The sequence below is a fragment of the Electrona antarctica genome, assembly GCF_951216825.1.
Source record: "Electrona antarctica genome assembly, chromosome: 17".
NCBI classification, from domain to species: domain Eukaryota; kingdom Metazoa; phylum Chordata; class Actinopteri; order Myctophiformes; family Myctophidae; genus Electrona; species Electrona antarctica.
In genome coordinates this window covers 35,786,414-35,813,462 of record NC_136798.1, presented here as the reverse complement: position 1 = coordinate 35,813,462, position 27,049 = coordinate 35,786,414, and the positions used below count along the sequence as shown (strand labels likewise).

The 27,049-nt window shown below is 41.6% G+C and overlaps 2 protein-coding genes across 8 annotated transcripts; one reads left to right on the top strand and one right to left on the bottom strand.

Moving 5' to 3' along the window:
- Positions 1-591: 591 nt before the first annotated feature.
- LOC306941568 (kelch-like protein 23) lies at positions 592-9,358 on the bottom strand. 6 transcript variants are annotated; one of them, XM_079527093.1, is made up of 13 exons: positions 9,231-9,358; positions 8,024-8,252; positions 7,203-7,337; positions 6,921-7,112; positions 6,632-6,775; positions 6,264-6,462; positions 6,008-6,127; positions 5,361-5,492; positions 4,317-4,508; positions 4,028-4,159; positions 2,980-3,136; positions 2,175-2,437; positions 592-1,990 (listed from the first exon to the last, which is right to left on the bottom strand). In XM_079527093.1, the coding sequence occupies exons 2-13, from the start codon at positions 8,228-8,230 to the stop codon at positions 1,935-1,937; spliced, it is 1,929 nt and encodes a 642-aa protein (XP_079383219.1). In that variant the 5' UTR covers positions 8,231-8,252; positions 9,231-9,358; the 3' UTR covers positions 592-1,934. The 6 variants fall into 6 exon arrangements, with proteins under 6 accessions (XP_079383219.1, XP_079383220.1, XP_079383222.1 ...); XM_079527094.1 differs by lacking the exon at positions 9,231-9,358 and adding an exon at positions 8,924-9,032; XM_079527096.1 differs by lacking the exon at positions 9,231-9,358 and adding an exon at positions 8,754-8,865 and having other exon boundaries at positions 2,165-2,437.
- Positions 9,276-21,171, top strand: epm2a (EPM2A glucan phosphatase, laforin). 2 transcript variants are annotated; one of them, XM_079527102.1, is made up of 4 exons: positions 9,276-9,639; positions 11,129-11,303; positions 18,510-18,754; positions 19,844-21,171. In XM_079527102.1, exons 1-4 carry the CDS (start codon positions 9,390-9,392, stop codon positions 20,125-20,127), a joined length of 954 nt encoding a protein of 317 aa, XP_079383228.1. In that variant the 5' UTR covers positions 9,276-9,389; the 3' UTR covers positions 20,128-21,171. The 2 variants fall into 2 exon arrangements, with proteins under 2 accessions (XP_079383228.1, XP_079383227.1); XM_079527101.1 differs by having other exon boundaries at positions 19,804-21,171.
- The last annotated feature ends 5,878 nt before the right edge of the window (positions 21,172-27,049 follow it).

The window sequence follows — 27,049 nt, the reverse complement described above, 5'->3', positions numbered from 1 at the left end:
TTGCTTTACTGAAAACGCGTGCTTCCAAACTCTGATGGAAACACGGCCGCGGTCTGCAAATGGGATGGCCAGACTAATATCATATCACTGTGTAGATATTAGTCTGGAACTTTGGTGTGGAAGATTTATTTCCAAGAGGCAGTTATGAACAGATTCCAACAGCAAAAAAGTCTCACTTTGCATCAATTGCATGGGCTCTGATTGGTCACTGTGTTACAAAGTAGCAATATCAGAGTAAAAATACTTTGTTTCAGCAATAGCAGATAACTATGCACAAAAACGAATTCCACCCACCTTTTTACTTGTTTACTGTGATGTGACAATAAAGCGTTAAGAGTTAAAAAAAAAAAATCACACCCATGTGAAGTGAGGGGCGCTTTACCAACCCTATCTTACGTCATCGCGATAACATAACACATATGCCGATTTGCTCAGTGACAGACAAAACAAACATTAAACTCTGTTCATAATGGCCTTTAATGCTTGTTAGTGACAAAACAAACATCATTGTCAATGGCATTTTAATGTTTGTCTAGACAAGATAAACCTGTATCTCGCCCCTCAAAAAAGACATATAAGGACCACTTAACACATTTTAAACCTGGTCTTCGTCTGGCCTGGTCCTCACTAGTCTCGCGTAGCCAGACAACTATTCCACAATCTCCGAATGCTAGAGGCTATAGAATGTATGATGAAAGCATTTGGAAATTGCGAGGCAAGCGTCTGGTAACACGAGACTAGATCCTCACTGATGCTCGTTATGGTACCATTGTCTGTCGCATTGGTGGGCTGTGGACAGTTCAGAAACCTGCCTACCGTGACATCATCGATGAGGAATCCAAGCTAATTGAAACTACAGGCTTAGAATCTCTTCTAAGTTAGCTTGCTATAATAGACAGAAGCCATTATGTGAAAAGAACAAACATGTCACTGAGACAGGGTTCTGAAATAACAATATAAAACAAATACTGAATGAAAAAGAAATTAGTGTATGTAAGCACACAACACAGAAGTAACAATAGCAGCTTATATCAAAACAATAAGTAATACAAAATAGCAAATACATTTCAAGAAAAATACAAAAGCTTTATTGTGTAAAAAAAGAAACAAATATGCAAGTCAGGAATAGTTCCACAACCTCGCAAAAAATGCCAATCTACAACTTCACTGCGTGACATTGGCTATTTTCAAATACCGTAGCCCAATTATAACATTGGGTTAACGTATTTAAAGTGACTTTGATACAGTAATAATTTAGCGAGGACCCCCTGGAGCCTATTATGGAACTAATTAGGAGACATTAACTACACAAACCCTAGAGTCTCTATTCTGGCCATGTCAAAATAGGTGAAAATAGCAAATCTACAAGCTTGTGCTGTAATGCAGTGTGAGCTTGTAGATCAACTATTTTCATTGAAGAGACTTGAGAGCGGAGAGGAAAAATGAAGGGAGCCATGTATAGACCCTGGGGGACACCAGGTCCTGAACGTTTATATAGACTGATCGTTGTAAATGTAGCAAGGTGCCCAAAACAAGGTATAGTTCCGCCATGACGCCCGTGAAGGACAAGCGTCATGTGAACCATGGCTAGTGATGACAGTGTTGAGATAAGAGGCTGTGAAACCAGCGTGACACAAATAGCACAAAAACATACAGAGTTATTACATCATTATGATGCAACCAGAGTGTTTTTGGTCATGTTGACATTAAGTGGTACTGCCTGAAGGTCAACATTAAATGTCTCATCTCCCCTGAGCAAGCAGACATGATCTATTGGCTCAGTGGTCAAATACTCATTCAGCACTTGTACGGTGGACCTGGGCTCAAAAGTAAGTCAAAAGTAACAAACAGTAACAAAGATTATATTTCCTCTATCGAGGGTACAGATACAGTACCTACTGAAGCATGGTGGTTGCACAGGGAGGTTTAGTATCCTAGTAGCGCCAGGGGGGCAGATCATCTGCATCGTCTTCGTCCTCGTCTTCGTCCTCTGCATAAGAGTAAAAAGTACTTTATTCTTTGTGGTAAAAGTGCTCAAACTTTCTTTCTTTTCCTGCCTTGATCTCCTTGCCCCTCCCCTATCCCCTCGTTTGTTCCCTTTCTTAGATTTTCTTGGAAAAAATTATATGATGGGAACTACCGCATAAAAACTAATTTCACCCACTTGTTTTTACCTGGATCACTGTCATGTGACAAAACAACTGATTCACTGTCACTGTCATGTGACACAAAAACAGATTCTGATAAATCTTCATCGTCTTCGCCGTTGTCGTCATCATCATCATCGTCATCATCATCATCATCATCAGCTGTATTACATGGCCTGGAGGGTGCATCATTCCTCAGCCTGACAGACAAAGTGACACAGTCACCACCAAAGGGCGTCTTCCCGATAGTTTCCCACATGTCCGTCTCTGCGCAGTACCTCTCGATGATTCTGGAGACCAATAGCAGAATCAGAATAATTTATTGTCACATCAGTTGTTTTTTTTTTTAGTGTATTTTTGCGGCTTTCGCCTTTATTTTATTATTTTTTATAGAGGGACAGAGACAGTAGGCTGACAGGAAATGGGGAGAGAGATGGGGGGGGGGGGGGTTAACATGCAGTAAAGGCTTTCGGGATCGGGAGTCGAACCTGCGGCATACTGCCAGGCTGGATTACCAGTCAAGGTGCCTGGACCGCTGAGCCACGCCCCAGGCCCACATCACAGTAAAAAGGTGTGAAATTCGTTTTTGTGCATAGTTCTCTCTTAGCTAATTTACAAACGATACAGCCGTAGGGTCTCTCCAATCTGATTCACAATACAAATACAAATAAGGGGTTTCCAGATATATACAAGCTTGTCTCACAAACAGCACAACCGTAGGGTCTCTCCCATCTTATTTACAGGCTGTACAGCCATACAGCCATTAGAGAAATGTCTGGTGTGGACATGAATCCACCTTTTCTCAAGCTTCCATGGAGCAGCATCCTCTTACCTGTTACTTGTTCCTAGTACATAGATCATTTCATCCACCACAGCCACGGGAGGGGAGAGGCATCCATTTCGCATGGGGGCACACATGGTCCACTGGTTGGTTTTAGGATTGAAGCATTCCACCTCTGCTGTTACGTAACCTGCTGTATTTTGACCACCTATATATATATATATATATATATATATATATATAATATATATATATAGACAGGATAGTGACTGTTAGTGTCTATTATGTGCCTACAGTGAAGTTCAAGTGTATAAATTAGACTCTAATTTCTTATGGAACTAAGTCAAAGTCAAAGTCAAAGTCGTACGATTTGTCACACACGTTACCGCGGTGAAATTTGTTCTCCGCATTTGACCCATCTCTTGGAGCGGTGAGCCGCAGCCAAGGAGCGGTGAGCTGCAGCCGTGCCGCACTCGGGAATCATTTTGATTAGTAGATTTGACCCCCCAATCCAACCCTTTGATGCCGAGTGCCAAGCAGGGAGGCATTGGGTCCCATTTTTACAGTCTTTGGTATGACCCGGCCGGGGATCGAACCCCGACCTCCCAGTTTCAGGGCGGACACTCTAACCACAAGGCCACTTAGCCACTGAACTAAGATCCATTGGCTTCTGGTTTCAGAGCTTTCTGCTGTTTCTGTAGCTATTTCCAGGTGTCCTGGTAGAAAATAAACATTTGGCGCCACTCATTACATATTTGCTCAATGTGTTTTGTTTTGTTTTGTTTTGTAAGCAATGTTACACAACAGTATGAAACTAGAAATGCTACTAGTAAGCTTGTGATTATGCAGATGTCTTATGTGTGAATATAAAGTCTGTAAATACACATTTGAGACGTTTATAGGAGACATGCGTTTCCAATATTACTATTATTGGGTATTGCTGAATAAATAATGAATACATGAATAATGATGCTTCACAGTTGCAAAGTATACTGTATATCGATATCCTTCAAAATAAGGGTTTCACTGAAAATTGCTGGTGGTTAACGTGTGAATTAATAATTTATGCTGGCGGGGAATGTGTGAACAGTTAAGATACCTATAGCGTAGATCTTTCCATTGAGCGTACATGCAGCTGGACATATTCGTGGATTCTGCATTGGAACGACTTCTGTCCATTCACCAGTTATAGGGTTGTATCTCACAGGTGGGGTGCTGTACACTGTGCTACCTAAGGCCAGGAGGACGGACGGACGCACACACACATTATTCATTGTCAACAGGAGAAGGCTGAATATGTAATCATTCTAAATGTTATTTCAGTGAGCCAATATGTTTTGCATGTATAGCAGCAGGTTGAACCTGTCCTGCATAAACCTGTTTCATACCAAAAACATAGATCAGTCCATCTAGAGCCATCAAGGAAGCTTCGTCATAATCAAAGTATAGCATGTTGCCAGACTTCATGCGCTGCCAGGTGTTGGAGTTTGGGTCGTAGCGCTCCACCACTGATTCCTCATTGGTGCTGTTGTCATGCACGCCACCCAGTGCAAACAAACAGCCATCCAGCATCACTAGGCCTATGTGAGGTTGTGCAAGGGATAGAATAAACCTGGTCATTAGAATTAGGGCTATAACTATCCATTATCTTCTTAGCAACTATTCTAGGTCTAATGATTACTTTTTCGATTAAGTGAATAATCAAGAAGTTGCACCCCAAATTAGAATTGATGACCTTGGGTAACAACCCACAGTGGTTATTCCAAAACAAATTGAATGACATAGTTTGACACATTAGAAAGAAGACGTCTATCCAATCCAACGCTTCACTGCCAAAGACGTCTATAGACATCCAATGGTCTTGTCAGTGGTTTACAATGGATGGCGCTCTTCACCAACGTATGAATGGTTCTCGGTTGCTAGGCGACAGATACAACTGGAAATGAACCAGGGGTGAAAATGTTGCTTGTCGTTCACCTCCAAGTTCAAAAATAGATTTATCTCGACTGATAATTTCCCAGATTGCGTTTTTGGTCAAAACAAGCTTTACTCAACGGCCCATAACTAAAGAACCGATGATTGTGGTTACAAAGTGTATTTTCGGGGGAAAGAAAAATGTGATCACCCGCTCAACCACACAGCATCCGGATCACATCTCGAGACACGTTAATTAATTATAATATACCCGGCAGTTCATGTGTTTTAACCCATTTTGGGCGGGAACCCCTTTATGTTATGCTTTAGCTATTGAAAAATAGCAGATCTACAAGCTCATAGCGCGCCACCAAGTGGCGCGCTACAAGCTTGTAGGTCTGCTATTTTTGAAAAATCGAAGAACGACTGACATAGAAACATAGCTTTTTCAGAAAACTGTCAGGATGTAGAAGACATTTTTAGAATCTGATCTCAGGTCAAAATGGGTTAAGTCTTACCAAAACCATAGCGTGCCTCATTCATAGAAGCCCTCTTCAACCATTTGCCACGGTGAAGGTCATAGCACCACATCTCCTTCCTGATTTTAAGAGGTAATCGTCCTCCAGCCACATAGAGAACAGAGCCTGTGTCTTTAGAAGAGCAGAATTAAAATAAAAAGTATTATGACTTGATTGTTAAAGAAATAACTAATGTGATGTTACCACATACCATACAGCAGGGGTTCTCAACGTTTTTGGCTAGGGACCCCCGGAAATGCTTTGGCCATTTCTTTTTTTTATTAATAACTTTATGGTTTATATTGTTCATAATTGTTTTAAAATGTTCTAGTATAAAAAAGCAAAGGAACTTGGGGGCAAAAATCAGTGAATCACAATATCTTATTGTCTCGTAATATAATTAGGAATCGGCACCCTAGGTATCATAATCGTATCGAATCGGGAGTCAAGTGAATCGTCCAACCCCTAGTTTTGACTGTACTTCTGTGTTATGTGATGGTTCTTATCAAGCCTAGAAAACCACAGAAATGTATTAAAATAGGTCCACCCCCGGTGAGTCAGCTTGGTAGAACACAATGTCGTTGCTGCAGTCAGTTCGGGTTTGATTCCAACCGGAGGCCATTTTTTCTGATGATGGTATTCCTCACCTGATGCAACAACGCGTGTTGCTTTGGACCTCAAGTCCACCCGTCTCAGAATCGTCCACTGGTTTGTCCGGGGATGAAAGCTGTAAACCCTCAGTGCCATATCCTTCACCACCACAATCACTTCAACAAGCAGTGGGAGAAGGCATTTAAGAGTTCAAAGAGAAAACACAATACTACTACAATAGGTATAGCAGGGGTGTGATGCATTACTACAGTACAGTGTAGATGTGGTGTGATGTGTCACTACAGTAGGTACCTGTGGTCCTACGGGGGCGTGCTGTGTTACGGTAGGACAGCAGATGCTGGACCCCAGCCTCAGAGACGAGCCTCTGGTAGGTCTTGGCCTCAGAGATGAACCTTTGACAGCCCTGGTGTTCTTTCACCACATCCAGAGACTCAATCACAGTGTGGAGGTGAGAGGGGCGGATGAGAGGCAGACGGATGTGCTCCAGAACCTTCAACAACAGACACAACACTCAGTATTGACTATTGATTAGTTCAACTGAACAACGCTCATTATAGTTCAACTGAACAACACTCATTATGTACTAGTTCTACAGGATACTGGGTTAACAACAGGATATCCAGTGTGGTGTGGCAACATGACACCAAGTAGAGACTGACCTTGTCAAAGGTCAGCCTGCGGTCAGTGCATGTGTTTAACCACAAGATGGCCGCATCAAACACCATGTCCTCCTCTGGCACATTGAGATGATCACTGGAGAGGATCTCCGTCAGCTTGTCCACAGAGACAGAGAGGAACTCCTCCTAAAAGAAGTGATTGTGTGAAGTGATTAAATCTATCCACACAGGCCTGGGTCAGTTGTGGTGGCTACAGGTTGAGTAATCATAATAAAACTAATTCATAGGAGAAACATCCAACAACAGATCAACAACACTAGACACCACTGACCTGCTTGTAGATGACACTAAAGTATTCCAGAATGTAATCCAAGCTGGATTTCTCCAGCTTTTCACAGGAGTATTTGTCAGCCAAGAGGTGGATCTCCACGCAGTTGTAAATGGTCATGTGACGCTCCATGTAGTCACAGCAGGCTTCTCTAACACCTATGACATCCATCAGGTCTGCTCCTGCTAGCAGGGCCTAGAAGACCAAATAAACATGTTTCTAAACACAGATGGAGGACAGAAATGGAGTCCACGGATAAAGTTTATGATGATGATAAAACATTACCTGCACATTGTCTGTGGAGATGGACACCTCTGAAGTGTATGCAAAGCTCACCAACATGTCCACCACCTCAGGTTCCACTCCATCCATGTTGACCCTGTCCTGTGTGGACTCCAACATGCCAGTCGTAAACATCCCCTGTGTGGGTTGAAAACGTGGAGTTAAATAAATGAGAATGTGAGTGCCATGGACGGAGAGCTCCATCTTTTAATGTTTTATGTGGATTAAGGTTAATTGCGGTCCTAAGCTCATCTGGTTAGCTCTGGAATGCTAGCGTGATGTAAACTTGCTATGATCCGGCAATCCAAGATGGCCACGGTCGTTGACTCAAGGTTTGTTTACTTTATGAGGGGTGTGTTTGGGTGTATAAGCACGTAATGTGCTCAGCTGATTGGCTGACAGGGTTTCCACAATTATATAGCTTGATGTAGCCAAAACACTCCCGTGGCGAACGACAACAACGGGTGGTATGATTAATTCTAACGCGACTAGCGACGTGACGGGCCGTCTAACACATAATCTTTGCTTAGAATTGGACGGAATGATTTAGAATCTAAATCATTCCGTTTTAAGATTTTCGGTCTCGTCGGCTAAAATGGGGGGGAACATTTTCGATGACGTCCCACCGGAAAATAACATTGAATGTTGCGCAACAGACGCTCCCAGCCTGTGGAGCGATGCGATCGGTTTTGATATAATCAATAATCTCTGTCCTTTTTATCAATCTCCGTCCTGAGCGCTGGGCGTTACTAATTGATTGAACGGAGAACTCCGTCCTTGCCGCTCAGGGTGTTAACACCAGGCCATTACATGTGTGCGTTTACCTCAAAGTAAGAGCTGATGGAGGCCAGCACAACTCTATGGCAGGGGAACTCCTTTCCTCCACAGCACAGAACCACGTCACAGAACACCTTGTTGAGTCGTAGACGGTTCAGTCCCTCTAACAGCTTGTTAGGATGCTTGTCTAGGTTCCTGGTTTCCTCCAGAAGACAGGAGGGTGAAGCAGCATCGCCCCGGGTCCTTTTAGCCATGCTGTAGCCCTTCTAGAGCAGCCTGAGGACAGAGGAGATGGAATACATTGGTCACATAGTAACCATACAGAATATGCAAGGAGAGAAATGACGGCAGCATCACATGGATGCAGTTAGGGCAAACCTGCCAACATTAGACTGTGAAAAATAAGGAGATTGTCTGGTGTATTCACTGAATTGGTATTTGATAATATAGAAGATAAATGGACCCTTTACAGGTCCATTTTGCAGACTTTCACATATCATCATCATTTTTCTACCGCGGTCGAGATCATGGATGACCAATAATGTAGCTGGAAGTGGAACCTCCTCAAGGACCCCTGGGGGCCCCCGGACCCAACTTTGAGAACCACTGGTCTAGGAAAACATGCATAAATGCACCCACCCAGTCCTGTCTCTCTCTCTGATGTTGGTTACTTAGTTCACATGTTTGTATTAGTTATTTGTTTTTATTTACCATAATGTAGGCTACAGATTACAGAATGATATTTAGATAGCATGTTGCTTAGCCCCGGCTTCTTACCTTGTTGTGCTGTTTATAAGCGTCCTGAATGAAGACAGTACATATATTATAACTAAACTAACGTATTGTTTGTTTACTAAAAGTTCACCTGCAGTTTCCACGTTGTTGCGTGGTCTAGATTTATAAACCAGAAAAGCCGAAAAGCAAGACACGCGATTGGGTTTACTTACTTCCCGTATCTGCATGAAGTGGGCGGACCAAAATATGCTCTGGACACGGTATAAACCATAGATATATATATATATCTATGGTATAAACATTCCAATCATCCAATGGGAGAATGAACGTGAACACATCTTCTTTACCATTTAGCGTAAATGGAAACAAGACCGCAAGGACTCTGTTGCTGTTTATACATTCGGTCTAATAAACTATTTCAGTCAATCAATTCGATCAATGAAACTTGATTCGCTTCTGCAACACTTTTGAATGAATTATTTTTTATGCGCTGCGCTCTGGTGGTGGAAAAAGTCCTACCTCGGCCACTGTATTCTGTCAAAACAGACTCCACGAGCCCACGACCCATGACATTTCAGACAACATAGCCTGGGTAGGTCGACCCGTGTGGCTCCGTGTAGGCTATTAAACAACACAGCGTCAGCCGGGGACCTAACTTAAGTAACGTATTTCGGCAAAATGCTATTCAGATTCGGTGTCATTCTCACTCCTGATTGTTCGGACAGTCTCGAGGTGTTTGTTCTGGGTTCTCGTCCTGAAATGGGTAAATGGGAACCAAACGGAGCGATCCAAATGAAAGCGACGCAGGTGGTTTTGTCAAAGCACGAGCCCTGTCTCTGGATCGGCGACGTGCAGCTGGCAGAGCCCTGCACAGACAGTCTGTGGTTTAAGTTCATCAAAAGAGTGAGGGGCAGTTACGTCTGGGAAGGTAGAAATTATAGTCTTCTAGACTTCTTATTGTCGTGCATCACAGTCATGTTTTCGCCTGTATGCCCGCATGCCTCCTGCGAGGCGTCCTGTACACTACAGTATAGAATACTTTGGTATCTTTTTAGATATTCCCGAATACCAACAAACATCTCACGATTCTGCTATTGTAATGCTTCATTCTAACCTCTTGGTGGCGGTAAAGACACACCTCAAATTGCATAGCTATACATTGCTTCAGATTTGACTGACATGCGATAATTCATGGAATCAATGGATACTTGCTTGTTTAAAGAATGCATGAAGCAATTCTCTAATAGTGCCATAGAAGGATATGTCATATGTGGCATCCTCTTACAAATTATCCCTTTATTTTGATAAAAGATAACCTGATATGTGTTTTAACCTTAGCTATTCTATGACTAACAAGTCTTCACTTCACTACAATTATTTGAAAACTTTCGTTACTAGTTACTTTGTAGATTTTGATTTATACAAAACACACTGCAGTACCACTTCATACATTTATACATTTTGGCCATTTAAAAATAGCCAATCTGCCAGACCTTTGCTGCGTGTCACCTGTCTCTCCTCGTTTCGTGTCAGACTAATGTATACTATCTAATAAAGCAAGAAAAAGCCCCTAAATATATACGGTATGTAAAAATAAATAAATAAATTGCCAATCTAAGCTAACAAATGCAATGTGACACATTGTGAACTTGTAGATCTATTTTCAAAAGATTTTCATACATTTGAAAACTTGTGAAACAGGACATTCTGCATAATTAGTCCTTTCCACCTTTTTTTTGGTACTTTTCTTTTTGCGTTTCTGCCTTTATTGATAGTATCAAGTGAAGAATGACAGGAAAGAGGGAGAGAGAGAAGGGGAGAGACATGCAGCAAAGGTCGTCATGAACGGGACTCGAACACGCAACACGCTGTCAGGCCAGAGCCTATATGTGGCATGCGCCTGGACCACTAGGCCAGCGGGTGCCTGATGCCATTACTTTTGTGCGTACATTTTGATTACGGAACTTTCAGTCAGGACAACTCATGAATGGATGGAATATATATTTATCGAATATAAAATGAGCCTAAACAGCGGGTCCAAAACGACAGGTGGCAGCTGAGGTGGAGGAGGGTGAGCAGCAAAAGTTTAAGCAGACAGCAGCGCAGCAGTATCCGTGTGCAGCAAGCAAGCAGGATGAGCAGTGCAAACTTCCAGTTTAAATAGCCAGTATGAAGATGGAATGATTGTGTGATTGGATGAAGTAAATTATGTGAATGAGAACGTGATGCTGAGGCGGACCAATGAACGGCCGCTGGCAACTGCACTGAGTTTCCTGACTGAACTTGCTCTGTGCATGTCTGTAATGGGCGCAATGCTCATTTTACCTAGTTTTTCCTACATTGCTGTATTGAGTACTTTTCCCACCACTAGTTAATATGTTGTCCTGTTATCTCCTCTGTCTCGTTGTTACCACCAGGCAACGGCCCGCATCATGACAGATGTTGTATGTATGACCAGAGAAACGTCGTGGATGGAGTGTACTGCCACCCGATCGGTCACTGGATAGGGGAGACGGGCCACACGGATGAGATGAAGCACACCACTGACTTTTACTTTGGCGTGGCCGGTCAGCAGGCCATGCATTTTTCCAGGTCAGTGGTTCTCAAACTTTTTCAAGTCAAGGACCCCCAAATCCACATGTTTTAGCCCACGGACCCGCATTTGTATATTTATGCTAAGGACCCCCATAAGAGATGATTTTGACGACGACTAGCAGTGATTTCTCGCCAGTTTGACATGCATTAGGCTACGGACCCCCACTTAATGGCATTTATATCTCTGGGACCCCAATTTATATTGTGAAATCAATGTTAATCTAACTTTGAGAGTGTACAAATGGAACCAAATGGAGCCGTCAGGGTCCATTTGGTTCCATATGTACACTCTCGGAGTTACAGACCCATTTGGTTCCTAACCCCAGACCCCACTTTGAGAACCACTGATCCAGGTATCTCATACTGGCATGATGGTGTCAGGATTCAGGAATATGAACACGTTCAATGTCAGATCCTGTAATGTATGGGGGATTCATTCATCAGAGTTAAAGCTTGTTTCTAAACCGGATCACACGGACGAGTTTAGAACGAATACCAGGCTTTACTCCAAGGTGGAAAGGCTGGTGACGCGAGGTTAGTTCCCAGAAGTTCTCGCATAAAACCACGAGGACAAGAAAGTGTCTTAGAGGAGCATAGATATTATAGAAACCTAGATGTCTCATTGGCCGGTGCAGTTCATTGGAGCAAACTGTATCGCACTAGTAAGGCGGAAGTGCTAGGTAGGCACGCTGCGGCGCTGCCACTCAAGTGAGTACTGGCCAATCACAGCGCGTCTTTTCCAATCCAAAAGGAGCTTTATTGGCATAGAGACACACAGGGACTACAAATTTCACGCCCCCAAATGAGACGGCGTCCCCACTTCTGGTCCGTTGGCACGGATACTGCAGGCCAGCCCATAGAAGTCCATTGAAATTCAACTGTAGTTAGCCTACTTTTAAAATAATATGAAATTAACTGAAGACTATATTTGAATAAAAATATGTTTCCAAATGTATGAAGTGTCTTTGTCAACATATATTGTTGTTTTCTCAATAGAGGATGTATTTCAAATTTAATTTACCACTTGAATGAGTTACCCATAATGTTAACGGAGCAGAGGGGAGACGGCAGACAGAGAACCTGTCGCTTTTAAGGGACGTCACTGCCTTTACGAGGCTACGAGCGCCGACTTTGAAGAGTGGAATTCTCATATACATCCCGATCCCGACTGACTTTGTTATTCATGTCTATATTTTGAACATGTCACGGGCTTACTAATATGTTCTACCTACCACGGAGCTCCAACGGTGTGTTTTACCGCTGTCAACTTGTATAATTAACTTTGCTGAATAGTTGCATGGGAAAATAACCCAGCTAAATGGAGGAGTGACATCCTGACATTTTCAACTACCTAGTGAATTCTCCAGATGAGTATTAATAATAGACTTGCAAGATGCTGTTTAGATCATTTTCAACAAATACATAAAACGAAATACAACAAATATATCTGGGTATTGAAAACCTCAAGGGATGCAACCGTGACGTATATACCGTACTTGAGATTTACAATGCTAGCACTTTTCACAAACTGATGGAGTATATTATAGTACATTGTAGGATGTATATTGAGATGGCAGGTATGTGAAAATGACAAATCAAACATATGGGACACTTTATTAGAACACAAAAAAAATCGCTATAGCCTCAGTAATGAACCAGTGAAATTAGGGTATTTCACGATGCCTCTCATAGGGATTGCATTGGCAGCTGCAGTACACAGTTGAAACGGACCAGAAGTGGGGACGCTGTCTCATTTGGGGGCGTGACAGAACGCCCCCTTCTAGTTCTGTAAATTAACTTTTCTGAAGCACTTTTCAATGAATTAATTAAAGGGACAACCATTTTGAGGTCCCTTCAAAAGTTAAATCATTAGCAGTTACCTATCTCAATCTTTGCAATGGGTAGAAGGAAAGTGAGTCAGTATTGGGTTTTGTCCTCTGGGTAGCGCTTAGATAGCTCATTTTGTTAGCCTGTGCCAAATTCATTAGACGAATGACATAGTAAACTTAAAAGTCCTAAAAGACCGTAAATTAATTTGTCTAAGAGGGATGGAAAACCTGGTCAAGGAGATTGATTGTATCCTGTGCATATGACACGGCTCTCATCTTCATCCTCCTCTTCCTCATTGGGGTTTATGTCCTCTCCTCATAGAGAAATAGACAGCCATTTGGTTTGGCTAAATTACCTCACTGCTTTCAGACTGAATGCTCCATTCTACTATTGAAATGGAGCTAATCAGAGAATTATTCTACTATGAGCTTTTGGCTCCATATATGGTGGTCAAATGCGGACAGCACAAATTGGGTGAAGCGGAGAATGCCAGCACAACAGTCAATTAACCCACATTTGCCCTCCTTGCTTAAAGCACACTATGGTATACCAGACACAGAAGGAATTAGTTAGAATACCCTTAAGGCAGTGAGCACTTGTCTTGCATAAAAATGAGCATGGTTACCTGGTGCAATGAGGTTTTAATTGGTGTCTGAAGACCTTACAAGCTTTATGTCAAGGACCTGTGTTGAGTTGGAGGCACCGCATGCCCTTGTATCTCTCCTTCCTATTAATCGCTTTTTAAATTAGGCTCCCTGATCTTACGACAGTGTTGCCCCAAGTATCATACAGATTTACGTGTAGGCTATATAGAGAGAATTTAATTCACTTATGGGTGCTTTCCCCAGTAATGTTTAAAATCGGAGGGGGAATCTCAAGGCCATCCATACAGAGCAGTTATGATATACAATAGGATTCTAATTCTATTCCTGAAAATCACAAGTCATATATTAGTAGCTCTGATTGAAATGGTACATTATTGTCTTCATGGTGCCTTTTCTTAGTAATCTCCCTTTATTATTATTGTTGCACAGTATTTTTTGCAAGATGTCACACTGTATTTTCCTGCATGTAACTGTATAAGTAATAATGTGAGCCATAGAAAACCTTTCGATGATTTGCTTTAGGGATGTTAATAGTTCATCGTTAATCGCCATTAAGAAATTCTTCAATTAAACCTAACAGTAAACAATTCATTGAAAATTCTGCGGTTCCGTCATTGGGCGGTTTTCTGTGAATGTAATGCTGTCCGAGAAACGTCTCTGCTTTTGCATGTGATGTGACAGACAAGACAGTGCACTTTTCATTTAATTTCATTCCTCATAAAAGATGCCATTGCCTGGCCCTGTATCTCAAATGGTCAAAGAAATATTTGTTTAAGGAATACCAGTAAGACGCCTGAGGGCGAGAAGTGAGGTCACGCTGAAACAACAGAGCTCCTTATTACGGCACAGTTAAGAAGCAGGAGTTAATATTAATCTGGTGTCAGCGAAGTCAGATGTTTATTAATATTGATGACATCAGGGATCTCCATATAACAGGGCATAACAGGGATTGTATTAGGGCTTCGTCTGGGAATGCCCATATATGGACCTTTTTTTTCTTTTCTTTTTTGTAATTGACGTTTTCAGGACTGAAACAACAGAGCTTGATGGAGCGACGGGAAATGCATGTTGCGTGACGGACCAACAGGAAATGCACGTTTTCATAGTAAATGCGACCTGCAGTCGCAATAATATGCCTTTTGTATTCTTTCTGTATATCAGCAAAATGTAGATTTTTATTGAGGGACATTGAGGGAAATTAAGATTCGCCTCTTATCAACTAACTGGTTAATCGGTCGATAAGGTTATCAAAATGTTTCAATTAATGAAGTAATTGGTAATTCCCATTTAAGATATATTTTTGGGCTTTTTCTGCCTTTATTGGATAGGGTACAGTATGGTGACAGGAAATGGGGAGAGACACGCAGCAAATTGGGATCGGGAGTGGAATGCTACACTGCTACACTAGCCGCCCGGGCCCCTGATTTGCTTTTATAAGGCCAACTGAAGCTCAGAGAATTTGCTGCGGTTTTAATCGGCATGGTTAAGGGATTGAGATTGTAACAACGGAACTAATGTCTAATTTACAAAGGTTGAAGATAATTAGTAATTACACAATCTGTGCCGACAACGCCCCTTTGGTCTCATTGTGCATACTGGTATGTGTACCGTGTAAATACCTAAAAACAGTGGTGTAAAGTAACCAAGTACATTTACTAAGTACTAAAATGTTGAGGTATTTCTAAAAATAAACAGATTGGTGAGAAAGGGTATATTCTAGGCCAGGCATTCTTTTCTCCACAATGATACAGTTTATGCTGCATAGCAGACCAAAATTCCACAGCGATTGTGAATTAAGGTTATCTTTGTCAAGCCACCTTCGACACCGAGCTGTCAAACTAATTCACTTCATGCAGCCTGGATTGTCTCCAATATGCTCTATATTTGAAAAATATAAAAAGGTCTCCTTTCCTAAGAGTTCTTTCCCATTCTGATTCTGTAAATTATACATTTGATGTCAATTTAAGGGAGTATAATTGGAATCTGAGGTCACAAGGATTTCAGCGTAGCAGGCAGCCATAGGCCATAAGCCCTAATGATGCTGATAATAATGATGGTAATAATAATGGTGCGAGGGGAGTGCACTTTACACTGGTAGTGGTAAATTAGGTAAATGCCACACACTTCGTTCAATTTAATGAAGCCCATTCTGTTCATTAGATGCCAGCGATTCAAAGCATTTCACTGAGGGCAATTTAATGATTATACTTGCTGTATACTATTACTATTTGGACCATACCTGTGAGATCAGAAATGATTATTTTCAGTAATGCTTAATTTCTATTGGAAACAACTACTCTAAAACATCAATTAGGGGGAAACTACAGAAAACATATTTTTTTTTTTTACTATTGTCTATTTATTAACCTCTTGTATTAGACATTGCTGTTATTAGCACATGCAGTCTTGTGCTAATTGCTTGTTGTGTGATTATTGATTCAGACGTTTAGTCCAAAACAGAACACTGGAGCACACGGATAGTTGGAAGTTTCTCCCAAATTTGCCCTGTTAAGAGATCACTGGACAATCGCAGGTCAAAGGATTTAGTACAATGTTTTGCAATAATTTATTATACAGTTGTACTTGGAGAAAAGGCTTTGCTCTCGAGGATGCTCTCCGACGAATTTAGGAAAGATATCTACGGGGAGCGCAACAAACAACATTTAAGACATATCATATAATTAATATTAAAACATAGCAGAAAAACAGGCATAATTAAGATACAGCGTGAGCAGCATGCATGGACAAAGTATCAGTGGGAGGACTTTAGGGTGGCCGATCTGGGTTAACACAGAGGCAGTGGCTTTAAGAGTGTAGTGAAATGAAAAATACGTTTTTCACACTTTTAGACCATATCCGTGGTCATCATATGGTCATACCTAACAATGGATGCCAAAAAAATGGGAAATTTCTCATTTTTGTGTGTTTTTATATCAAACGTCCATAAAAATATATTTTTTATTACTTCCTGAAAACGAAAACGTGCTGCGTGATGACGTGTCGAGGCCCACAGCGATAAAAGCCAATAAAAATGAAGCTCACCCGTTTAATTCCCCATATCTCCGCATCCGTCCAGCACAGGCTGCACAGCTGCTACTGATTACAGATATCTTCCGTTTTTATTCCCATTCAAGATAACATCCAGAGAGTGTATTACTCGGTTTTAACTTAATCATCACGCTAAAAAATGTATCTGAAAACATTATAGGGTAGAAATAAGCCACATAAGAGTAAACTGGTAAAGCTGGACGATTATCTGATTTGTAAACAAACATCCACACGCTGTCCTGCGTAGCATAGCTACCGTCCCTAGCTACCGTCCCATCCCCTGAAGGGATGCGACGCTCTGATTGGTTCAGAAACTTCATAGCGGTGTTTCAACTTGAGACCGTCTGAAACTTCAAAATAAAATGTCCACCATTTCCGTTTCACTACGCCTTTAAGAGTGTGCGAGCTGTATTAAAAATATGATGCCGGGACTATGGGGAACTTAATTAGTGATGTCTAAGGAGTTTTGTTGAGTAATCTTGAGATGAGCTGTGGGTAACACTGTTCTGAATGTGTCTCACAGAATGGCTCAGTAGCAGTTCTTCAAGAACAAATCAGGGGTCTCCTGATCGTATAGCCAACAGTCAGTATAAAGCTCAGAGAGGTCTCTGCGGTATCACTACTGGGACAGTAGCAGTTCTTCCACATCGTTTCCTTTTATGTAATGTCCTCTGGCTGTGGAGGTTATGAATGCTAATGCTGTCAGTGCTAAATAGAGCCTGCGGCAGTCAAACCATTATCTGACCACAGAGAAAGTGAGACTGGGGCTGAAGTCAATAAAATACAGTCTTTTAAGGGGCAGATGCATTTACTCTCACAATTTCCAAACGCTTCCGCTTATCCATCTATAATTCAGAAGCCCTGAAGATGCGTATTAAGCGGGACATTCGGTATTTTACCCACTTCCATGTCACCTGTGCAGTTGTCCTACTGGAAACCAAACGAATGAGTCAAAGCCAGAAATGGAAATTCAAAAATATATTTTTGATTCAACTCTTTCTGAACTTTGCAAAGTCTGAACTTTGCAAAGTTAAGAAAGGGGAAGCTAGCTGTCGTCTTGGAAAATGACAGCTTCCTTTTCAAAACTTTTTACCGAGTGGACTCTGGAGCATTCGAAGATTGTGGAAGAGATATGCTGGCTTGAGCGATTATAAAATATCACTGCAGGCAAGCAATGCGGGAGGGAAGGAGACGGATGCTGGCTTTTCTGATAATATCGTCCCCTCCGTTCACAAGTATATGATTGGTGAAAACAGGCCACCTTGCCTGTGGTCTGTATGACAGCTCCATTTGGACCCACTGAACACACACACAAACAAAAATGATATGGTCGATGAATGTTTGCCTATGACATGCCCGGAATATAGGGACATCAGGGACCATGTGGTTAAATAGCTCACAAAGCTATGCAGCATTTTTCTCTCCTGCCAAATTACTTAGTTCATCGTGTTTTTACAAATACAACTATATATCTGCAGAGGAGTTTGCATTTTGTTTACACTGTTCTCCAAATGCTTTCTCTAGAAAGAGTCTTATTTTCTTTTGTCAATCTGTCGACCTGCATAATATGATATCAGATATATCTCTACGCCTTTTTGTCCTCATAGTGCACACACACACACACACACACACACACACACACACACACACACACACACACACACACACACACACACACACACACACCGCCCCCTAATCATTCATTGTTGTCACCCTCCAGGGTGCTGCCACGCGTGTGGCTGGGTAGCTGTCCACGGCAGGTTGAACATGTGACGTTCAAATTGAAGCAGGAACTTGGCGTTACTGCGGTGATGAACTTTCAGACGGAGCGGGACGTGGTAAACAACTCCGAGGGCTGCAAGCGCGACTCTGGAGAGGCCATGACACCAGAAACCATGATGCACTTGTACAGGGACTGCGGCCTGGTGTATGTGTGGATGCCAACACCAGATATGAGCACTGAGGGTGAGGAGAATTAGTGCACGCTTTGTCCGGTCAATCACCAGAGCCGTGTTGATTTTGTCGACTAAAACTATGACGGAAAATGTTCGTCGACTACCGTTTTACACTGAGGAAAACTAAATGGATACTAAATGAAAACTAAGCTATGATTACTAAAACTAAGACTAAATATATTGACAATTTTGTTGATAAAAACTAGACTAAAATAGTGGACAAGACAGTATAAGTAAAAGACACAAGTTATTTTACACTAACTCAGTTAGCTATTGTGTCAAGGCCCGCCAAAATACATTTTAGTCGACTAAATCAACTAGATTTAGACTCAAATCTTATGATATTTAGTCGACTAAAACTAGACTAATTCCACTAAAACATTCCAGGTGACTAAAATGTGACTAAAACTAAATAAACTATTCAAGACTAGAGACTATGACAAAAACTAAATAAACTATTCAAGACTAGAGACTATGACTAAAACTAAATGAAAACTATTCAAGAGACTATGACTAAAATCTAAATTTGCTGTCAAAATCAACACTGCACCAGAGAGATGTGTATGCTTAGACAAGGAAACTTAGAATGGTGCATATTGCTCAGCGCCTCTGGTAAATAAAATACAATTGCAAATCAAATCCCCAAAGAGCGACATTAATGGTAATACATTTAGTTGAGGAACAAAAGGATTTGAAAGAAAACGTGGGCAATCAGATATTAGGAAAACATTGCAGAAATTACTGGGTTGAGTAAGGGCCCACAGGTGGGATATTAAGTATTAACTGTGTCATTCACTTGACTTCTATGATCAAGTTGTTGGGGTAAAACTGGTTGTCCCTGTCCAGTTGGATCAAATTCAAGATTTTACTGTTTTACTTTTCACACAGGCTGTTTAACGTAAAGTGGACCCAAATCTGTTATTCATACTATTTTAGAAAATGTTAGACGTTTAAAATTCATGTTTTTAATATTTGTTTAAATGGTTATACATGTTTTGAGAAGTGTTGCCTATAATTTCCATCCCAAAATATGGATGGCAGGTTGAAAAGTGATCAAAGTGTCTCCTTGCGTATCATGGTCTCCTGTCTCCATCGACAGGTCGGATCAGGATGCTTCCTCAGGCTGTGTTTTTGCTACACGGCCTCCTGGAGAACGGCCACACGGTCTATGTTCACTGCAATGCCGGCGTTGGAAGGTCAACCGCAGCCGTGTGTGGCCTCCTCATGTATGTCCTCGGCTGGAGCCTAAGGAAAGTGCAGTACTTTGTCACTGCGAGGAGGTCGTCGGTTTACATAGACGAGGAGGCTTTGGTTCAAGCCCAGGCCGACTTCGTCCAGAAATTTGGACAGCTGCGATCATCGCTCTCTCCAGAGATGTGTTGAGTTGGTGCTGAATTGTCACGTAAATGCATGTTCAAGTGCTTCTGGATAAGCAAGTTGATTTTCAGGTATCCAGAGACAGTTATGCTGGCTGACAGCAAGGGTGCCGTGTCATTAGTTTCCGACTGCGCTTTGGTCCGACCCGCCGCATTACTAACCCTATCCTTAACCTTAACCCTAACCGTACGCAAAGCCACGTAGTCGGGGTAATGGGATGTCGGAGTTCAGTGGTGGAAAGTAACTAAGTACTTTTACTTAAGTACTGTATTTAAGTAGAATTTTGAGGTATTTGTACTTTACTTGAGTATTTCCAATTTCCAGTACTTGTACTTCTACGCCACTACATCTCGGAGGCAAAATTTGTACTTTTACTCCTCTACAATTATTTGAAAACTCTAGTTACTAGTTACTTTGGAGATTTTAATTTTGATTAGAAAACATACAGTAACCACTTCAACCCTATACATTTCGGCCATTTGAAAATAGATCAGCTATTTTCAATAGATTTTGTACACATTTTGAACTTGTGAAATGGGACATTCTGCAATATGAGTACTTTTACTTTTAGTACTTTAAGTACATTTTGATGCAGATACTTTTGTACTTTTACTCAAGTACATTTTCAATTAAAGTAAAGTAGTTCTAAATTGCAGTATTGGTACTTTTACTTAAGTAAAACAATTGAGTACTTGTTCCACCACTGTCGGAGTTATGGGCAGTCCCCACAGCAAGCTACTGTCGGCAATTAATCCTACTGTGTTAGTGTTTAGCTATGGGAAATACTCTCTGCCATTTAGCATATAGGCTATGGTTATTAATTGCACAGCAGGGGCCTGTTGAGAGCCACCCATTAAAAAAAGACCTTTTGTTTCTGCCTTGTATTGTTTGTATAAATCAATGAACAGAGCCGACATTTTCAAAAGGCAACTTGCAATTGATTTTGTGCTGATTTAAAGGGTGAACATTAATGAATGAGAGGGACTCACAGCCAGATGATCACATCATAGTAAATGTGAGTGTTCTTAATCTTACAGTTCAAGGCGCAGGGTCAGCACTCTAACCTGACTCCGCCAGATACATACACATAAGCCCTTTCCACACCTAAGCGCAAAACGGTCGACAGCCACGCACTACTTAAGCTCTGCGCAGCTTAAATTCCGAGTTTTTAGACAGCTGGTGGGTGGAAAAGAAGCTCCACCTCCGCGGACTTTTTGCACGGAGGAGATCGTTTCCGGGAATCTGGCCGTCGCGCAAAAAGTCAGCGGAGGTGGCGCTTCTTTTCCATCCACCAGCTGTCTAAAAACTCAGAATTTAAGCTGCGCGCAGCCGAGGACGTGCGCGGCTCTTTCCATAGTGTGGCAGCACCCATACACAGTGCTGCCTTGATCCCGCCTCTAGCTGCCGCTGATTGGCCAGGCCGTTTTGTGGCCGAAGCATCAAGTCTGCCTGAGAGTTCCCAGATGGGAGCAGGAGGGGGGAACCCAGTGTACTCTCTGCTGCCCCATCTGGCGGAGTCAGGTTATCAGCACTCAGCAGTGCAAAGGAATTCTATACAATTTCTCCACCTGCCTATGGTCTTCATCTTCAAAAAGATTATTCCTTTAAATTCTTTAAAAAAACTAAACGCAGACTGCTGTACTGTACATCCACTTTCTGTCAGAGCAGATATTTATCCTCAGGGATAGAGAACAACTAAACTCCGCCAAGCTATCAGGGCATGATAGCGGTTCATCTTTATTCATTCTGGAGGGGATTTTCCTGCCTATCTGGGCTAAGCCAGTGATAAGATTGCTTAAAATATATGTTAAGGGTATACAATCTGCCTCTATATTGGGAAATGAGTGCACACAAAGTACTGATATAGTAAATTACAAAACAATATATTGCAATGCAAATCCCAACACACACCTGGACTTGTATGAAGGCATACCAGTTTGCCTTGGCCACACCGTTTGGAACCACTGCTCAAAGAACATTGCTGATGGACTTTTTGATGCATACACAGTGAGGCCTTAGATTATGCTGTTTATTGGCATATTCAGAATTTGGGCTTCCTAGGATTTATTACTTATAGGATTTATTACTTAAGAAATATGCATTGAATACATTTTTAAATCTTTGCCTAGCTTAAGAGGATATTAATATCAGTTGGGGAAAAAAAGGGAGATTTCTTAGACTTCTAATAACTATTCTAGAACTGTTAGAAAAGAGCACGTTATGAGGGCCTGCATTCATTGGTTACGGACGGAACTCAGAAGTCTGGTGACACGAGTAGGGGTAGGTGGAATGAGCATATGCGGGGGGATTATTTTTTGAAAGGATAATATGTCGCTTTTCACAAACCTTTTCACCCTTTTTTGTGGTGTTGGGTCTGATACTAGTTAGGTAGGAACTAAGGTAGGTAGGCAGGTTGGTAGATGGATAGATGTGTTACTAATCTTAGCCCATTTGTACAGTAGGTTCTTCACATTTTCTTTGTTAATATGTAATAAGGATAGGCATTAATAAGCTATAAGCTTCTGCCTATACCTTTTCGACGTTATAAAGAAAAAAATATTTTTGTAATGTCTTAACTGAAAAAGATCGAAATAAACATTCATTCATATCACCTGTCACCTCCCAACACAACGGTGGTACCCGGGTTGATTCTAAGCCAGGGTGGTGGTCCCTTGTTCACAATCAGGTGAAAACCCTTGCGCTAGATAAATGGGTATTGATGTATTAGCTACAGTATGTTAATCCTCTACCAAAGCTCAGTGGCGTGCACAGATAGACACTAGGGGGTGCTACAGCACCACCTGCCCTTGCCCTCTGGACAGCAATGTGCCCCTTTGAAAAAAAAAATTATAGTGTACAATATGTGGACCATGGTGACATTGATCAATTATTGATAAAATAGCTTCTAATATATTATTTATGCCCCAAAATCTATAAATCTCACACTATTAAGGCAACCGGCCGGTTCCACGCGCTGCACAAGGTGCCTTTTTTTACTTGAGCACCTGCCCCTCTAAATGTCTGCATGCCACTGCCAAAGCTATTTTGTGCAATTTAATCCTCCTTATTCCATTGTAGATCAGTGGCGTGCACAGACATTTAGAGGGGCAGGTGCTCAAGTAAAAAAAGGGCACCTTGTGCAGCGCGTGGAACCGGCCGGTTGCCTTAACCCATTTTGGGCGGGAACCCCTTTTGGTGTTAGCCTTATGTTATGCTTTAGCTATTGAAAAATAGCAGATCTACAAGCTCATAGCGCGCCACCGAGTGGCGCGCTACGAGCTTGTAGGTCTGCTATTTTTGGGAAAAAAAAAAAAAAAAGTTATTATTTTTTTTTTCAAAAGGGCACATTGCCAAAAGGGCAGGGGGTGCTCTAGCACCCCCTAGTGTCTATCTGTGCACGCCACTGGCTCTGGACATATCGCAGCGGGCCAAGCATGCCATCGGCCTGTATTTATTCCTGCCGTTCCTTCCTTTTACAGACATTCATTCTACTGATTTAAGCCGTCACAGAACCATTCTTTAGATTCGGCTCTGCAGTTTTCCTTCCAGTTTATCCCCTAATGGATCCGCCACCCAAGATGGATCCTTTACTGTTTTGTCCTATACCTCTATACCGTAAGATGAAATGAAATAAAACCCTTTACTGTTTTGTCCTATACCTCTATACCGTAAGATGAAATGAAATAAAAACCTTTAAGAGAAAAATCCTCCCTGGGGTGGAAGACCAAGGTTTATGGAAAATCATTCCTATAAGGCGAAGACCATAGTTTATGGAAAATCATTCCTGGGGTGAAAGGCCACAGTTTATGGGCCAAATAAACCTATGACTTCACAGAAGGGGCCCAGTGATGTTAGGACATGATCAGGACAGCTGGCCTGGAAGAGCTGTTCCAAAATGATACACTGTGTCCTGTCAACCATGATTATAATATAACCAGTCACAAATAATTTGTGGGACTTTGTTAAATATTCATTAAAGAGTATTTAGTATAATTCAAGCCATCTTTTAAAGAAATTCTCATTTACTGGAATCCTGCGAGTTGAAAGTGTCAGTATTTGATATTATGAAATTAATAATGGCTGCCTTAGTCTGAATACATTCATATCAAGGTCTTTGCAGCTCTCAGATCTTTTAATTGGCACTAATAACATTAGGCGAGGAGGAGAATGAAAACTCATTCATTAATATAATATTAATATCTTCGTAGCAGTGTAATTTGGAGGGCCATTCACAAACGAACAAGTTAGAGGCAAACATCAGTAATCTAGACCCTATTATACACTTTGTTCACATCACATAGCATATATGCACACACCTGTACATCTCTGCTGTCGGGAGGAAACCTCATAACTCCAAAATTACTTCCATGAGAGGGGGAGAGGTGGTGGAGTTGGTTGCTTTAGCAGACATTTTGAGGGTAGCACTTTTTACTACTTTCCATTGGTTCAATATTTTCGAAACAACACACAGGCATAAAGGGTGTTCAATAGCACTGATTTATGCCAAAAAAAAGTCAAAAACCTCAAAAATTGAGTTATGAGGTTTCCTCCCGACGGCAACAAATGAAGCTAATGTCTCTAAAATAATATGTACACATCTGCATATGATGCTAATGTTCTAAACACCATGTATATAATTAATTATACATGTTCATCACATGCCCTCTCTGTATACTATATATTTGTTTTATCTATCCGTTTCCCTTATGCTCTCACTCTTCCTATCTATCCTTTTCTCACGGAATACTACAAAACGATGTAGTAGGGGGAAAAAGTGTTTCCCCCACCTGTAAACCTGATGTGACAACTAATCACAACATATTATGAACACCTGGGGCATCGATAGACAAGTGGTTACCAACTTACCACATGTACAGTACCTTGCCTGACATCAAGTCACGGGCTCACTTCCCCCTGCCCCCCAAAAAAGACAATAAATTATGAACTCATTCTTGTGTATACACTTATGCAAATGCCACTTACCTGCATTTATTTTAGCAATCACATCCAATTCACCATTTGTCAGCCTTCTGATTGCTCCCTGACTGACTAACCAGCAGGCTCTTTCTGCTTTGTTCCACCTTGTTCATGTTGAATTTGCTAAAACATGATTTATTGTCAAAAACTAAAAACAAACATGATATGCCCAGTCACCATGGCTGCACCTGTGTTGTACCTTTTAACTGACAGTATATGACACCAAGTTTAAAATAAGAATTGAATGCACAGAATATCAATACGAAGCAACTGAAAATTGGTAGTGGATGGAGAAAAAGTATTTTTGTCCAACCACGAAACGACAACCACTGGGTGTGAAGAGGGGCACAACCACGGGCGGGACTTGACAAAGGGTGAATTGGGATTGTGCAGACAAAGGGTATGCGGGTGAATAATTTGATGAAACAACTCATACATCAGAATCCTTAAGAATCATAATCATGTACAGTAAAGATAAAACTACATGACAATCACAGTACCACAGTACCGGTATATGCTGGTTTGTCTTTCAACATCCAGCATTCATTATTCTATGGCTTTGTGCAGTGGAAAATACTACCCAACTTTTGCCTCAGTTCCTGCAACTGTTTGTTTGGCTACAGGCTGTTTTCAGCAGCCCAATTAGCCAGGCACCGAACACACATTCCGCCTTGACAGGCAGTGCTCGTTGCACTTTCCTCAGCTTCCGGTATCCCATCTGCAAGATGGATGGCATGTTCAATTTGAAATAAGACACCGAAAATATATAATAATAGTCCAGAGAGGAAGTACGTGCAAATAAGTCATGGACATTCAGGAAATTGAATGCCAAAGTACTAAAACTTCCAAGTCATTTCCCTATGACTGCAGAAAAGAGAATTGTGCTTCTTCTGTCCTCCAAGCCCAAGGCACATGTTTTGGCTTTTCAAACATTTGCCATTCATCTTCCATAGGCTTCTATTAGCTTGGTAGTGTGTGCACTGTGCACCTGACACTCATTCCATTCATCATGGAAGTCAGGAAGTGTGCCTTCTCACTCCTCAAAAGCCTTCTCGTATACACAGACATCTCTCATGCACAGTAAATTATTAAATGTGTGATTTACATTTACTGCCCTCACTCACTGACTTCCAGGTTAATTTATCTAATCTATTCTGAGCCCATATCATTTGCATTGCCTCAGCATGTGCTTATGAAAAACATGGTGATCTATTCTAAACAGTAAAGTTTTCCCTAATCCCTATGATCACAAACTAACTTCCAGGTTCATTTGTCTATTCTATTCAGGACCCAGGCATATCATTGTCTCACCAGGCCGAAGGCATGGGGAGAGAGTATGTTTTAGCCCTCCGTCATTTGCCCTGCATTTTTCACATCTGCCTTTTATAGCGCCACCAAGAGGCCGACTTTTGTAAAACACATTTTTTGATATTACTCCTCCAGATTCTGTCTAACATCCCACACATCGGTACACAGTAGTGTACAGTGTGGCAGCGGTGGCCGAACGGATAGCGGAGCGGTCTTGATACCGGAAGGTCGCCAGTTCGAATCAGCGGTCCGACACGTTAAAATTACCACCGCTGAAGTGCCCTTGAACAAGGCATTGAACCACTCCGATGAAATGAGTTCTATGACTGGCCTGGCTGGAAACAAGTTCTTGAGCTTAGCCCAGATACCCTGGGTAAATATAGTAATCATTTAATTTCATTTCAGTATCTCTATAGTCATGTGTTCAAGACTGATTTGTCCGATATCTCATATTCCATCCTAATTGGCTAACATTGGCTTCCAAAGTTTGCAGGACTGGCCCGTTTTCAACAAAAAGCCTCAAATCATGAACACAGCGTGCAATTTGAATTCTTTCATGTACTTTCCTAGGCTGAGGAAGGCATAAGAAGAAATGGCACCCTATTCACATTGGCCTATTATAGCACCACCAGGAGGCCACAAC